The 15,270-nt window shown below is 42.6% G+C and overlaps 1 protein-coding gene across 2 annotated transcripts in view; it reads left to right on the top strand.

Annotated features, from left to right (window-relative positions):
- WNK1 (WNK lysine deficient protein kinase 1) overlaps nucleotides 1-15,270 on the top strand; it is a 182,030-nt gene that overhangs the window by 141,175 nt on the left and 25,585 nt on the right. For both annotated transcript variants that reach the window (XM_024204658.3, XM_024204640.3), the window contains 3 exons: nucleotides 4,653-4,739; nucleotides 5,846-5,915; nucleotides 15,047-15,120. In XM_024204658.3, the coding sequence (XP_024060426.2) occupies nucleotides 4,653-4,739; nucleotides 5,846-5,915; nucleotides 15,047-15,120 (231 nt within the window). The remainder of the gene's footprint in view (nucleotides 1-4,652; nucleotides 4,740-5,845; nucleotides 5,916-15,046; nucleotides 15,121-15,270) is intronic.

The following is a 15,270-nucleotide window of genomic DNA, read 5'->3' as shown; positions in this document are numbered from 1 at the left end:
CGGTGAACTTTTGAGGCTGTTACTTATTGCCTTAAAGACCAAGACAAACCTTTCTGACTGACAACTGCCACTTCCTTCTGGAAAATAGAGGAAAATTCATAGAAGGAGTTATGGAACTCAAGAGAACATAGGAAAAAAAGCAGTCAAGATCTGCAATGAAATAAAGATTTCTAGATATCTTAAATTGCTGTGCAATGAGGTAGTATGGAGAAAAATTAAGCATATCTTTAAAGAAGAAACATACAATATATGATGAAAGAAAAGCTAAAAATAAAAGCAGTGAAGATGGGGACTTGTAAGCAGTCTGTATCCTGTTCTTAATGTGTTTTAGAAACAGCATGGTTAGTGTCAGGTTATTTACAGAATAAACACAAACTGGACTTTTCTTCCAGTGAACTTGGCCTGTAAATGTAATCCCCATTTCTTAGATTTAGATTTATAAAGGAGGTGGTATTATGTGTTAAAGCAGGCATCTGGTAATACCTGCTTTAAAGCTGCAAAACCATTTCAGTTATAAACCTAATGTTTTTTACACACACCTTTCTGAAGTATTTACTTTTTTGAAGTGAAATTTTCCATTTGTGGTTTGTGCCAAAGATGACCTATTTTTGGAATATTTAAGCAAAATCCTTTCAGCCAAATTTGAGTTATGGACATGAAACAATACTGCCTTTTTAAAGCCATTGTTTTATTTTTATATATATAAAAATAAAATTCAGGTTAGAAGTACTTTAAAAGTTTTATAGCCAAAATGGCTATAATATGGAACTTTATTGCCTTGTGGGCTATTGCCAGTGGCTGGATGAGCAGGGAATGAAAATTAAAGGAGAATTCACCTCTGCGTATTCTCAGAGATATCAGCTAAGACTTTTATTGGAGCCTGATGGAAGCTTTGCCTGTTGGCATCACAGTATGTTCTCCCTGCTCAGCCTGACGTGCTCAAGGACTGTAGGTCTCAGGCTTCTTCTGAGAAAAGTAACACAAAATGGCCCTTCTTAACTCATCTTGTTCCCTTTCATGCCATGTATTGGAGAGGAGCATGTACCCAGCAAAGGGAATTTACTTTTGTGTGTGTCATACTAGTTAAATCAATGTGATATAAATGTCAGTTCATAAGTGAAACCATTTAAATGTGCATGTCACGCATAAAGCCGTAATCTTAAAAAAGAAAAAAAAGTTTGCACTATGTAGTATAACCTTAATATTAAATCCCTTGACACTATGATGTCATCTTAGCTGTTGGGCTATTTCTGAAAGCTGGGTTGACATACTGGAGGTTATATTTGTTCTTGCAAGATACCATTTGGGCAGGTTTTATGCTTCCAAACACATGAAAAGTAGAATTACCCAAGTTCTAAACTTGTTTGGTTTCAAAGAATAGAAGTAGTGTGGTGGGGTATGAGCTGCTCCCTTACTAGTGGTCATGCATTGCCCAGGGCTTTAACCATTGTCTTTTGAAATCTTCCAGTCAGTTCCTTCTTGATTGTGGTAAGCAAAAGAGCTCCCTTCATGAACTGTGACTATTCAGACACTGTTCTGGCTCTTCAGCCCATCTAGTGACACATTGTTTTGGAATTCTCTTAGTGTCCCTTCCTGACTGCCATTAAAGTCTACATTCCTTCCTTTTATTGTAATGTTAAAATTTTATTTTCAGGAGTCAAGGCCTTTTGGCCCCCTCTAACCAGTGAGCACTGATAGTCATCAGAGACACCAGAAGATCCATGACCCGTTCTAGTCTTTGTTTAGGCATTTACATACTTTGTCTTGTACATCGGCTTGCAGCACTTTGATGTCATGCATATAATTTTTTTTATGAAGACTTTTTGGTATTGGCTCTTTTGCTTTCTTAAAATGTTTTCCCAAAGGACTATGGTTCAAGGTAATCATGACCTATTGCCCAGGCGGGGAGTGCACATATTCGTCTAATCTAACAGGATGATCAAGGACGCCACTCTGGAAGCAGTCGAAATATCAATCTGTATCATCACTGGGATCACTAGGGCTCATGATAAACTGTCCAAAGTCACAGCTTGTCTCTAACAAACAAATGGAGCATATAGGAGTCATGCTAAGTATAGTTCAACTCAAAGCCTTCCTGCCCCATGTCAGAAAGAATCCAGGACACCACCAGTTCAGCAGAAAGGATGAGGAATAGCCAGCACCTGACAACTTGGACCATGGTAACAGTGCATTCATAAAACAGCAACGAAGAGTCCTGTGGCACCTTGTAGACTAACAGATGTATTGGAGCATAAGCTTTCGTGGGTGAATACCCACTTCGTCAGATGCAGCCTGATAGAACTTCGTCAGATGTCATAATAGCCTGATAGAGAGAACTTGAGTGGATACCAAAATACTAATGGAAGCAAGCAATACAGGGGACTTGTACTACATTTTGCAGAAGAATGATTTCTTTGGCTTGGGATGGGATTTGGCAGTCTCAATGGAGGCTGATAGGAAGGTTCTCTTGGTCTGTAATACAGCCTCAGAATAGACTGAGGAATTCATTATGTTTCAGCCTGTCTGAATCAGCCTTTGTTTTCTATCGACCTCAAATTTCCGCCCCTCTGTGTTTTCTTCCAGTGTAGGGTGTTAAAAAATAAGGAGATCAGTGTGGGTGACGGGGAGGAAGGGTCCATTTGGGGTCCAGTGTGTCAGTGGTCCAGGCTAATGTAGAATGTACATCATGCCCCAGTGGGCAGAGAGCTGAACGTAGTTTACCGGATGACGGATTTACATTAGAGGACGTGTGGCGAGCTTCATGGTTCACAGAGAAAGTGACAAATAATTATCTTGTCTCAGATCCCACTCAGTGTCAACCCGGGTTTGATTTATTGCAAAGGCAATGGAGCCTTCTGAACCAGTTTCATACCGAACATGGAATTTGTGATGCAGTAGAATTTCAGTGGCATTTTAGAGACAGTCCACTACATCAATGTGAGCAGCCACAAACCATGACACACGTTGAGGACTGCAAAATGACTCAACTTCCTGTAGGTCTTCATACCTTGAACATCGTTGATAAGGACACTGTGGCTTGGCTTGACCGGATCGCATACACCAAATAAGTAAACCTAGGCTGAAGATCGGGTTCCAGGTATGATGGCTGTGTGAGTTGGACCAGAGATGACCTGTGAAAGTTCTAGGAAGGCAAATGAAAAGATGTGTTTTGGGATTTCTGTATCTGCAGCCTTGTCAACGGGAGTGTTCTGATCTCCCAGGACAAGTCTGAAGTATTTCGCCACCACTGCTGACAAGATGTCAGTGAGCAACTTTAAGAATCCTTTTATCTATGATGGTCTGTAAATAAGCCTAAAATCTATGTTGGCTTTGGCTCTTGTCTCTGGCAGATGACTGAATTCAAATGAAGTTGTCTTACCTGAGGCACTTCTGAGCCATTCAGAACCTGTGAACTAAAGTTTCTTACAGAAGGTCATTTCTTGTTGCAATGACTTTAGCTCAGAGGGAGAACAAGCTTCAGGTCCTAATAACTTATCCACCTTATACCAGAGTTAACAAGAATAGTGATGCTGTAGACTTGCCAGAGATTCCTTTCCAAGGTGGTGTCAGATTTCCACCTTAATGAGCCTCTCATCCTGCCAACTTTTTTCCACTTACTATGTGCCCATCCCAGTATGGCCTTTATCTAGGCACTCAAAATTAAAAGGTCTTTTTTGTGACACTAATTCTGTGGATAATGCCATTACTCAAAATGGTCTGTGACTGAATAGTGTCTGTGACTGATGTGTTGCATTTCTCATTGCTTATGATCTGGCTGGCTTATTTAGTCCAAGACAGGGCAGTCTCTGATGTCTGCCTCAGGAATGTTTCTCACTCAGATATGTGCAAGGCAGCTACATGATCATCCATTTATATGTTTACAAAAATCAATTATTTGGATCCTAGTCTCTGTGGAGAGAGATTCTTGATTGTCTGGCATAATTTGTTTCTGAACTAGAGTCCAAACTTTCTTGCCTTTTGAATTTTTTTTATTTTGGGATGTTCTCTTTAAGAAGTCTATCTTAAGACACCACCTCAGGCTGTTGAAATGTTAAACCTGCTACTTCTGGAGGTACCTCCCCATTTTTTTTTATTTTTTTTTAAGCAGCACCCTGTTCATCTACATAGTTGGCTTTGGCATAGCTCTTGTCTCAATTTGCAATGTAACTGTTACTCTTTTGTTTAGGGATAACCCTTGAGCTACTTTCACTCCTGCCCAGATGGTATCTTTAGAAGAAGGCAAATTAATTAACCTGTAACCTGGTTTGGTGAACTGTGTAGCACATACTACCTGTGAGGAACGTTTGGGATGGCCCATGCCATGAACCTCTGCCCTTGGAAACCAAAAACGTGAGAGCTCGGAGGCTCTTAAACATTCAGTCCGTTCTCAAGTTTGAGAATCCAAACACAATATCTTCAGAAAAACAGAGCTACCACTTAAATTTTCCTTCCTATTTTTTGGTTTAAACATGTAGCTTAATTTACTACCTGTATATGATGCAGGAAGCAGAGGTAATTGGAGGTATTGAAACTCTGTATTTTTTGCTATACAATTTTGCAACCTTAATATTAAGTAGCTTTTGATGTTAAATCTTGCCATGTGCATAGCTGGTGCCAAGGGACAGCTGCTTATTTGTAGCTTGTTGTTTCAGTCCCAGCAGCCTCTAGAAGATCTGGATGCTCAGTTGAGAAGAACCCTCAGTCCAGAGACTGTCCCAGTGACATCTGCTCCTGCCTGTGTAAGTTTGCAGTGTTGGTGTTTAAAGCCTTTAGTTAAGAGTGCTTCCTTAAGTTTTTATGCTCTTGGATAGTTGCCTTCAGAAGCAGTGTGTCAAACTCTCTCTGGTCTTTTAAAATAAAAATGCTTTGATGCCTCAAAAGATAGAGTGCTGTGCAGGGAAACATACTTGTATGACTTACAAACTAGTAACTCTGGTAGGCTTTTTAATAGACTTTCTGGCCTGTTGCTAGAGGTGCCCTGATAAAACAAACAAAAAAAACCATTCATTAAGAAACTGTGAGAGCCTTTCTGAGGATGGAGCAATATAGGAGATCAGAATAAAGAATGACGTGTGACTGTCTTCTGAGTCTACAAGAAATGATTCTGATGTACTTGGGGGCAAAAGGTGCAGCTTGTGCTGGATTTTGTATTCCCTCATGGCTGACTACCAAGTAATGTTATGGTCCTTAAGGAGCCATGCAGTAAGGGGTGGTTGCAAATTTTAAGATCTAATATGAAAATAAAACTAGTCATTTGGAAAGGAGGTACTATATTCAGATGAATGTAGGCTCCTACTACTACAGTAAATAAGAGCTTGTCTACATGGAGGGCGGTGGTGGTAGTGGTGGGGGGAACGACTGGAATACCTAGTGCAAAGTAGGTATTCTGCACTAACTCCCTGTGTGGACACACTTTATTCCACACCAAGGGGTTGTCTACATGCGTACACCCAGGAAAACTAATCTGAATATAAAGTGAATTAGTTAAATTGCATTAAACCCCTGTGTGGACTGTCTCATTCAGAATGCATGTGGCCTTAATTTAAATAGGTGTTGCCCTTTAAACTTGGACCCTTAGCTATTTCATACCAACTTCCCCTTATAGATGGTACTAAAACTCCCTCAAGTTATCTAGAGGAGGAGCTCTGCTGAACCATTGGAGATAAAATTTGAAAACACAAACATATATCTTTATGCAAGATTCACTGAGATTACTTGTTACTTTTGCCCATGGTCATTCCTTTATCCTTAAGTAAGATGGAAAAATATTAATATTGCAGGATGCTTTAGGTAGGCTGTGGTAAGGATCAATGTAACAGCTAAAGGATTTTCTTTGTTTTTATAGCCTATGCCAGCAATGGCTTCTACAGCAGTTACTGGAGTGGTGTCTGCACCAGCACAGCCCCTGAAAGAAGGTATTTATGCTGACACTTGCCACCTCAGTCTTCTGAGGAATGTGAATGGACTTGCTGAACAAGAGGATTTGATGTTAAATGGCTGTCCTAAAACTGCAGGCTTTATTAGAGGAACTGGAAAGGCACTGGCTTTTGATGAACTAGACTAAAATTCTCTTACTGCAGGTCGAGAGGTGCAAGGGATATGCTAGCTTATTTAATTTTTAAAACTCTCCAAAAATAAGCTAAATCAAGATTTACAAGGACTCTCCGCTAAACCTACTGCTAAGGAACAATGTTAGGATTTGTAGAGTGAATGCCTCCTCTCTCTCATACTATATAGTCAGCAAGAGTGAGAAGACTATATTGCTAGTTTTGATCCTTCTGTGCTTTAACAGATCTTTAGGTATTTTCCTTCTTTCCACTGTGCAAAGAAGTGGAAATCTTCGTATGAGCAGTGCTGGGGAAAAAGATTTGCTTTCTGGTTTCATTTAGAGAAGTTGAGGACTTTCCAATCCTAATTTTATATCCAGCTGCTAAACAATTAATGATTGGACAGTTCTGTAAAGGTTCCAGAATGTTTCAGGTATTACACATTTCTGCGCCATAAATAAATAAACGCTGTAGCTAGCTAGCTCACTTGCTGGCTTACACTAGCTTGATAATATATTCACTTGTAGACAAAGAAGTTTTGTGGGGGAAGATATATTCCAAACGTTCTCCTGCCCAGTTTAGTTCAACGAACTTCACTTACCTTTTTATGAGAGAAGAGTGCTGCTGTACTGTTAAGAGTATTTCAAAACTAGTTAGAAGAGCTAAGATTAAAAGAAAAAATCAAATGCTGAGAATAATTTTTATTAATATACTCATTAATATACTGTTCTGTGAGATTTCCCTTGTGCAGCCAATGCTTTATGGCAGACCTTCAAGATTGTTTACGTAGGAAAACAGTCACATGTAGGGCTGCCTGCAATAGATTTCCCCTGGAAAATTGCTTCCTTACTTGAGAATACGTTCTCCATCCTGCTGAAGTTTATTAGAATCATTTTAATTGGAACACCATGTTGGACCGTCTGCTGAATAAGGATGACAAAGCAATTTTTAAAATTTTGAATGCCAGATCCGCAGTTGCACAACTGGTGTGATGGGCAGTAGTTGTATGCTCCCAATACTGGAACCAGGCCAGCCTTTGTTACAACTTACCACACACTCATGGTGATCCAGTTGCATCCCAGCTGCACGTATTGCTGGAGTGCAGAGGTGCTCAGTGCATGTTCTCCTTCCTCAGCCACAGCCCCCTACATCACAGGCTTTGAAAGTAGTTGTGTAGAGCCATTATGGCAACCCAAGAATTTCTCTTTCATTAGAGAGATCGCTAGGTAGCTAGTTCCACTAGTCCAACAGTGCAATGCAATTGGAGTGTGGGGGAGGGGAGTCCAAGAATCTGGCCCTGAAGATCTAAAATGAGAATATTATACTGACTAAAAATGATTCCCAGCATTTGATTTTTTTCTTCTTTGTTCATTTCTGTATTAATATACTTATTCTAAATTTTATACTGGTTTAATGCTTGGGTAATCAACATTTGACAGTGGATAAAAATGCCTAAAGGCGCTGGCCTTAACGGAATTTGCCACTATTGTCCCATTTAAACAGCAGTCGGTATCATTCACTAGTAAGCTACATTACTTCCCTGAATGACATGCCAGTTAATTATACTTCCAGATTACATGTATTATATTTAAGTGCCAGAATATGTTGAGTGGGATAACTATAGTGAAAACCAATTTGTCTTGAAATTGTGGTATGGCCTGGGGTATTACATACCCTGTTTCCCCGAAAGTAAGACATCCCCCGAAAATAAGACTTACTTCCAGTTTTGCCTCTCGCTGTAATATAAGGCATCCCCCCGATAATAAGGCCACCCCGGAATATAAGGCCCCGAAGCTCCAGGAAAAATAAGACCTCCCCTGAAAATAAGACCTAGCGCATCTTTGGGAGCAAAAATTAATATAAGACACTGTCTTATTTTCGGGGAAACAGGGTAATGTTCCTATGGGTGCTGCACTTCAGGCTCGCATGTGCCTTTGATAGGAGCCTTTTTGGTAGCAGTGCCAGTTAGTTCCACACATGCACCCCAACTATCTTCATGCCCCATACTGAAGGTATGTAGGGCAGTGTCAGATGAAGCACCCTCAGTTCCTTCTCAACTGCCTCAGCATGAGACAGCATGTTTTGGTGCCTGCTTCATAATTAGCTGTCTCTTAGGGAATAGCTTCTAGATTTTACATGTTATTTAGGTCTTAGTTACCCCCTGTTAATGTTTAATCTAGTTACAGTAGTTGTAGTTTTTGTTGAGACTTCTTCAAGAGACTCCTTTGTGGTGGTGTGGGGAGAAGTGGACCTGGGCCTGCCTTTCTTTGACGGAATTAATTTTCTGGTTATGCCTTGCTTATGTTACCTAGATTTAAAGGTTGCCTCACTTGCCTGGTGTCCATCCAAGTTAGTAATGGTCACTCTCACTGTATCAGCTGCTTAGGAGACACCAACATCCCACCTAAGTAAATTTGTTTGAGTCTTGAGTAAGTCTAGATGAGTCAGGGAGATTAATCTTAGGCTTCTCATGATGGAGTACTCCCTTCGACCTGCCTCAGACTCAGAAACCCCCTGGTAGAGCGATCTTCCAGTGAGCACAGTGCCCCATTGACCTTTGCTGCCTATTCATCCACTAGATCTTTGCGAGTGAGAACCACAGGATAGTACCAAGACTTCCAGAAGGATGAGCTCCAGATTGCCTTGAACAGAAGCCAGGGACAAAAAGCCTAGGTCACCACACAGACCTGCTGTTTGTGACTTCATGTCCCAGAAAACGTACCACTGAGGCTCAAAGGTCTCCTCTTATCAAGGCCCCCTCATCTAAATCTGCAGGAACCTTAAAGTCCCAGCATTCCTCGGTACCACCCAAGCATGGTTGTGGTGCTAATGATCCAAAAGACTCTGTCAAAGAGGTCAGTATTGAACATGGGTCCTGCTTCTAAGTTGCTTGCAGTACTCCAAGTTGATGTCTCAAGCTGATCGACCGGCATCATCGAAGCCAAGGTCATCCTCTGTACCACCACCACTCTGTAGAGTCTTGCTGGGTTTCTGCATAGATTCACTCAACCAGTACTGCAGGAGTTCAGATTCTGCCGTGGCTTGTGTGTCTCAGATGAACGAAAGTCTCCTTTACTAATGGGTGCAGAGGGACTGTCAGTACTGGAGCCTCATGTGTCACTGGTACTGCCTGGCTTCCACGACCCACTAAAAGAGACAGGCAACCTCCCTCAAGGTCATACCTGTCTGCTCCTTCCTTGGACTGTGAAGAATATAGTTCCTCGGACTCTCAAATTTCTATCAGAGGCTTGCTCGATTAGCAGCCCAGAGCTGCCTCTCTTGATGTTTTTTGTGAGAGAAGCTCCAAAGCCCGGCCAAACTCCTCATTCCTCTTGTATGATCAATCCTGGATGCCCCCTCCTTTTCCTTATGGCCTCCTTCAGTGGTCATATTGGGACCAGTGGGCTGCCTATAGACAACAGTTCTCTAGAGTACCCAGTTACACCCATGGGAGAGTATCAGACAATCACACCTACTTCTCTTGTCCCTCCAAATCAATCTCTACCCCAGGAGGAATCTTTCAAGGAACAGGAGAGAAAAGCTGATGAGGACGCTACTTACTAGTCTAACATTTTTCTCCTCACCTGATGAGACAGTGATGCTTTCCCCCCATGTGCTGATGATTAAGCAAGTCCAAGAGGTCAGAAGAGAATTGCTGACTTCCTTTAAAGGGATTTGGAAGAGAGTTCATGAGATTAGCACAACCTCTTGGACATCCTCCAATCTGCCACTTCTGTTTGGGAATCCTTACCTGTAAACAAGGCCTTGCTTGAACCTGCCAGAACAATTTAGTAATCCCCAGTTGCCATTTCTCCAACTTATAAGAGGATGGAAAAAAAATATGTTCCTGCTCAAGGCACTGACTTTTTGTTCATTCACATAGCCCCCAGCTCCTTGGTGGTGGATTTTGTGAACAAAGCTGCTACACATAAGGTCCACAAATGCCTAGACCTCTTTGGCCACAAAAGTTATTGTTCAGCTTCGTTGCAATTTAGAATCTCCAATTATCAAGCCCTGATAGCAAAATATAACCACACCAACTAAGGAAAAATAATTTTTTATTGATCATCTGCCTCAGGAATGAGAGCAATTTCAAGCGATCGTCACGGAAGGTCACTTGCTAGCCAGAACTTAGGTACAGGCCTCCCTAGACATGACCCACATGATAATCAGATCTGTTTCTACAGTGATTGTCATGCATCCTGCCTGTTGGATGTGATACTCAGGAATCCAGAGGGAAGTCCAAAATACTGTAGAGACCTTCCTTTTGATGGGCTCAAGCTCTTCAGTGAGTGCACCAATGAATCCTAGCGAGAATGCAAGGATTCAAGGGCTATTCTCTGCTTCTTCAGCTCCTACACACCTGCAAATAAAAGGAGATTCAGCAGTCATAGATGGTACAGAGATCCTGCCCAGCCTAGTTCCCTGCTTATCACAGGCCTTGGGAACTGCCTAAGAGGAGACTTGGGTTCCCAAAGAGAGAAGTCTGCCACCACAACTACCATAACTCATGCTTCTTTGTCACCCAAGAGTCAATTTTGATTTGGGTCAAGAACTGTCCTCCCTTCAGGATGTGAAGCTGTATTATTTTGCCTCCTCCCTCCCACTGTTGCAGATTCTCTCTCCCATCTCTGATCTGTATGGGAGCAGTTTATTTCTGACAGATGGGTTTTGGAGGTCATAACATTGGACTAGTCTATGCATTTCATCTCCACTCTCCTCATCCTTTCTCAGGGTCCCATCTCATGAATATCTGCTGAGACAGTTCTATCCCTTTTCCACATGGGCAGATACTGGTTCTACATCTCTTAACACAGAGGGGAGAGGGGTCTATTCCAAGTACTTTCTGGTTCCCAAAAAAAAAGGTGGATGGAGACCCATCTTAGATCTCAGATTGTTAATCACTTCCTGAAAAACACAAGTTCAGGATGGTGACACGTGCAGCTATAAAACTATCTCTAGAGCTGGAAGATGGATTCTCAGCTGTTGACTTACAGGATGTGTATTTTGATATCATGATGCATCCTTTTTGCAAGAAGTTTCTGCACTATGTGGTTGGCTGGGAGCACTTCCAATACTGAGTGCTCCTTTTTGGACTTTACTGCCCCCAGAGGATTTATGATGGTTCTGGCAATGGTAGGTGTTCAATTGCAATGATAAGCAGTTGGCTCCTTAAGGGCCATTTTCACAACAAAGTTCTTTTTGCAGTGAGGAAGGCTATGTCACTATTGGACAAGCTAAGGCTTCAGCTCAACAAGGAGAAGTCTACTTTAATATCTCTTTAGTGAATAGAGTTTATACAAGCCACATTAGATGCCAAAGCATCCAGAGTTTACCTACTGATGGACAGGCTTATGGCATTAACGAATCTGATCTTGCAGGTTCAAATGAGACCGCAAACAATGGCAAGAATTTTTCTGCAGCTCCTAGGTCATTTGGCAGTCTGCACCTTTGTCATGCCATGGTTGCACCTACACTACTTCCAGGGATGGTTGAGAACGGTTTACACCCCCAACAAAGTCTGAACAAACTAGTATCATTCCCTCATCAGGTTCTAGATTTGCTCAGTTAGAGGAAAGACCCGGGCAAGGTCTGTGCTGAAGTTCCTTTTACTCTGTCTCCCTCCACCACAGCATCAGATACATCTCTAGTGGGATCCAGGAGCTCATCTTCAAATGCATAGCACCAAGGCAAATGGACCGCCCTAGAATCCACTCTGCATATCAACCTTTTGGAACGTAAACGGGTCAGATTTGTGTGCAAACACTTCCTTCCCATGATCAAGGACCAGTCCGTCAAGATCATGACAGAGCCAGCATATGCTATATAAATTTGCCAAGAAAGAGGAAGATCTCCCTGTCTTTGTGTGGATGCGTTAAAACTATAGAACTAGTGCATAGCCAATCAGACTCGTATCTCAGCCTCATACTTACTGGGTCTTCAGAACACCATAGCAGACTGCTTGAGCAGACGCTTCTGCCAGGATCAGGTGTGGGAAACCAACAATCTGATTCTCAACTGTATATTGCTTACTTGGGGTTTTCTGGAAATAGCCACTGCCAATAAACAAAGTGTTGGAAATTCTGCTGCGGGTTGGGGTGGGCTAAGACCTCAATCTCAAGTAGTTGCCTTCCTCATTTCCTTGTTGAAGAACCTCCTCTACACCTATTCACCACTGCCACTGCTCATCAGAGTCCTAAACAGAATTAAGCAGGACATAGCCAAGGTCATCCTAATTGCACCGACTTGGCCAAGGCAAATTTGGCTTCCCTACCTGATTTGCCTCACATCTTGCTCGGCACTACAGCTACTGTGACTATTCACGAGCTGGTAACTCAAGATTCTGGGCATGTTCTTCACCCCAGTTTGAACACACCGCAGCTCAGTGCTTGGTTTCTAGATATTTCTCTGGGTTAGAAGTTCGAGACCGGTACAAAAGGTTTTGTTGAGTAGCAGAAAAACATAAGCTACAAAAACTTACCTAGAGAAAGGTTCCATTATTGGTGAATTTTGTCCCTTGTTGATTCTTCCCTTTTGGTTGTGTTTCCTGTGGAGTTTAAAGAATTCAGGTCTCTCTGAGTTCTGTTAAAGTTGATTTAGCAGCTATCACAGCTTTCCATTCTCCCGTTGAAGGGTTTTTAGTGTTTGCTCACTCCACATCTTCCAGATTCATCAAAGGGTTAGCTAACCTTTCCCCATATGTCAGAGAACCCACTCTTGCATGGGACTGGAACTTGGTCCTCAACTTTTTCTTGAAACCTCCCTTTGAGCCATTAGCTGAGTGTTTCCTTTTACACTTGTCTGTGAAAGCTGCATTTTTAGTGGGTATATCTGCTTAGAGAATTGGCTCATCTCCCCCTACACAGTTTTCCATAAAGTATCTCTGGCCACATAGCTGACTTTTAGCCAAGGTAACCTTGGACTCTGATATCGATCAGATCATTTACCTACCAGATTTTTAAGCTTATCTTCATCTGACAAAGGAGGAGGCAGCCCTTCATGCTTTAGACATCAGGAGAGAATTGAGTTTTTATTTGGAAAGGACAAAATCCTTTAGGGGCCCCTCTTTTTAACCAAAGACACTCTACGTGGATTTCTGGTTGTATCCCCTCCTTCTGTGAGGCTGCTAATGTTCAGTCTCCTTTTAGGGTTATAGCCCATTCCCCTAGATTTCAATCTGCTTCCATCGCTCTGCCGAGAAAGGTGGTTCTTGAAGAAATAGGCAAAACTGCCACAAGGTGTTTATAAACATTAAAAGTCTTAGACCAGGCTCTAAAGTATCCACCTCCTTTAGGGAATAGTGCTCGAGAGTTAAGTGAAGTTACTCCTGGAGGAATTCTGTGCATAGAATTCCGCGCCCCCCCCCCCCCGCCCGAGACTGGCTCCCCAGCTCATACTGTGCAGGCAGGCTGCAGTTCCTGGGTTTGACAGCTCTGCTTGGTCACATGGTGCAGGCGGGCCCCCTTCCTCCATGGCAGCTGCTGGAGCCTGCAAGCTGCACCCCACAGGAACAGGCAGGAGCAACAGCTGGGAGCTGCAGGGTGGGGCCACTGCTTTCCGGGAGGGGAGACTGAGGATATGGGTGCGAGCCTGCAGGGGAGAAGTGTGACTGGAGCTGTTCCAGGGGCGGCTGAACCTTTGAATTGTGCTCCGCCCCTCCCCCCCATCAGCAGGTACGAGTCGTCTCTGCCCCGCAGGACAGTAATGAAGCTGTGTGGAGCGGAGCCTGCGGCTGGGCTCTGGGGCAGTGTGCGCACGTGTCTGGATCAGGGGGCCCTGTGCAGCCCACTCCAGCACCCCCAAATACCTTCTCCAAGTACACACCCACACCCCTCCAGCTCCCCCTAAATATCCTCTACAGCTTCCCCCTCCCTCCTGCAGTGTCCTCTATTTGGGGACTTGAAATATGGTAACCCTGAGGAAGTAGGGTGAAAAAATGAGAATCGACTAAAAGACCAGAGGGGCAGAGTTTCCCCCCAAGATGTGCCCTGCTGGCACATGTAACACACCCAGACTGAGGGGCCTGACAAAAGCATAACAGAGAAACAGGAACCAGGTTGTTGTAGCGGTTTCTTTAACTCTCTACTCATGGGAGAATGTTTTTTGTTGTCTGTATTGTTACAGACATACTTGCTGACAGGTGTTTTGAAATAAATTACCAGAATAATTGAAACTGGTGTGATTATATTGTGTTGTTTTGACAAATAAAATATACAGAATTTTGCAGAATTTTTAACTTTTTGGTGCGGCATTCCCCCCAGGAGTATGAAGTGGAGTACCCAAGGGTTATGGGGATTTGAATAACTTTCTAACACTGAGTATTTGATCTGGATAAAGAAAATTGCTGTTAAAGTCCAGATAACTCCATCTCCTCACCTTTGTCCCCAAATACAAAACCCCTTGTGTTAATTTTGTCCTTATTTTGTAACAGAAGACATTCTCCCATATCTACACTTTTTCAGAGAAGTGAAGTTAATGAATTGACTTCAGTAAATTATGTAGTTGTGATGCACCTGGTGCCAAGCTGTTTTATCTTCCATTAGTTTGAAGGCATTTAGCATTTGGATTGGGTAAGGCAAAACCCTGGAGTAGTTCAAAATAGAACACAGCAGATGACCCTAGGAGGAGGAATTGGAAAACAAAGATTTAGATCAGTCCAGTGGCGTGTTCTGCTGTGTAACTGGTCAATCCAGTGTGAGACTGGTCCTCAGATATTTCAGACTAATACTTTGATGGGTCTAAAAATATATGAATTGAACAGGCCATGTTTTATTGTAGCTCAGTTTAGTTGAATTATTGCTTGTGATCGCTCTTCATTCCTGCACTTTAGAAGTCGGATAGGAGGTTAAAGAAAGGGTGGTGAGCTCAAGTAATGATGGCATTATAGAAAGGAGACTGGGTGCAGCAGTGGGAGAAAGTGTTTGTCTCAAGTGGGAGAAAAAGAAACGCAAAAACTTTAACTTTCTCTTCCCTGCCACTCTCCTTTTTCTCAATTTCAGCATCACAGGATGCAGACAGCAGTGCAACGACTACCACTGCAGGAGCTGGAGTTTTTAAGATGGGACGATTTCAGGTAGGAAAATGTTACTTTGTAGATTTACTCTGTGACCAGGGCATTGATCCAGGAATCTCACTTTTTGTTATGGCAAAGCAGTAGGGCCCAGATTTTTCAAGGTATTTAGGGCATTGCTCCACTCAGCGTTGCAATACCCAACTGATTTTG

This window comes from Terrapene carolina, unplaced genomic scaffold (assembly GCF_002925995.2).
Source record: "Terrapene carolina triunguis isolate 2854851 unplaced genomic scaffold, T_m_triunguis-2.0 Scaffold190, whole genome shotgun sequence".
Taxonomy (NCBI): domain Eukaryota; kingdom Metazoa; phylum Chordata; order Testudines; family Emydidae; genus Terrapene; species Terrapene triunguis.
This window is presented reverse-complemented; position numbering and strand designations above follow the sequence as displayed.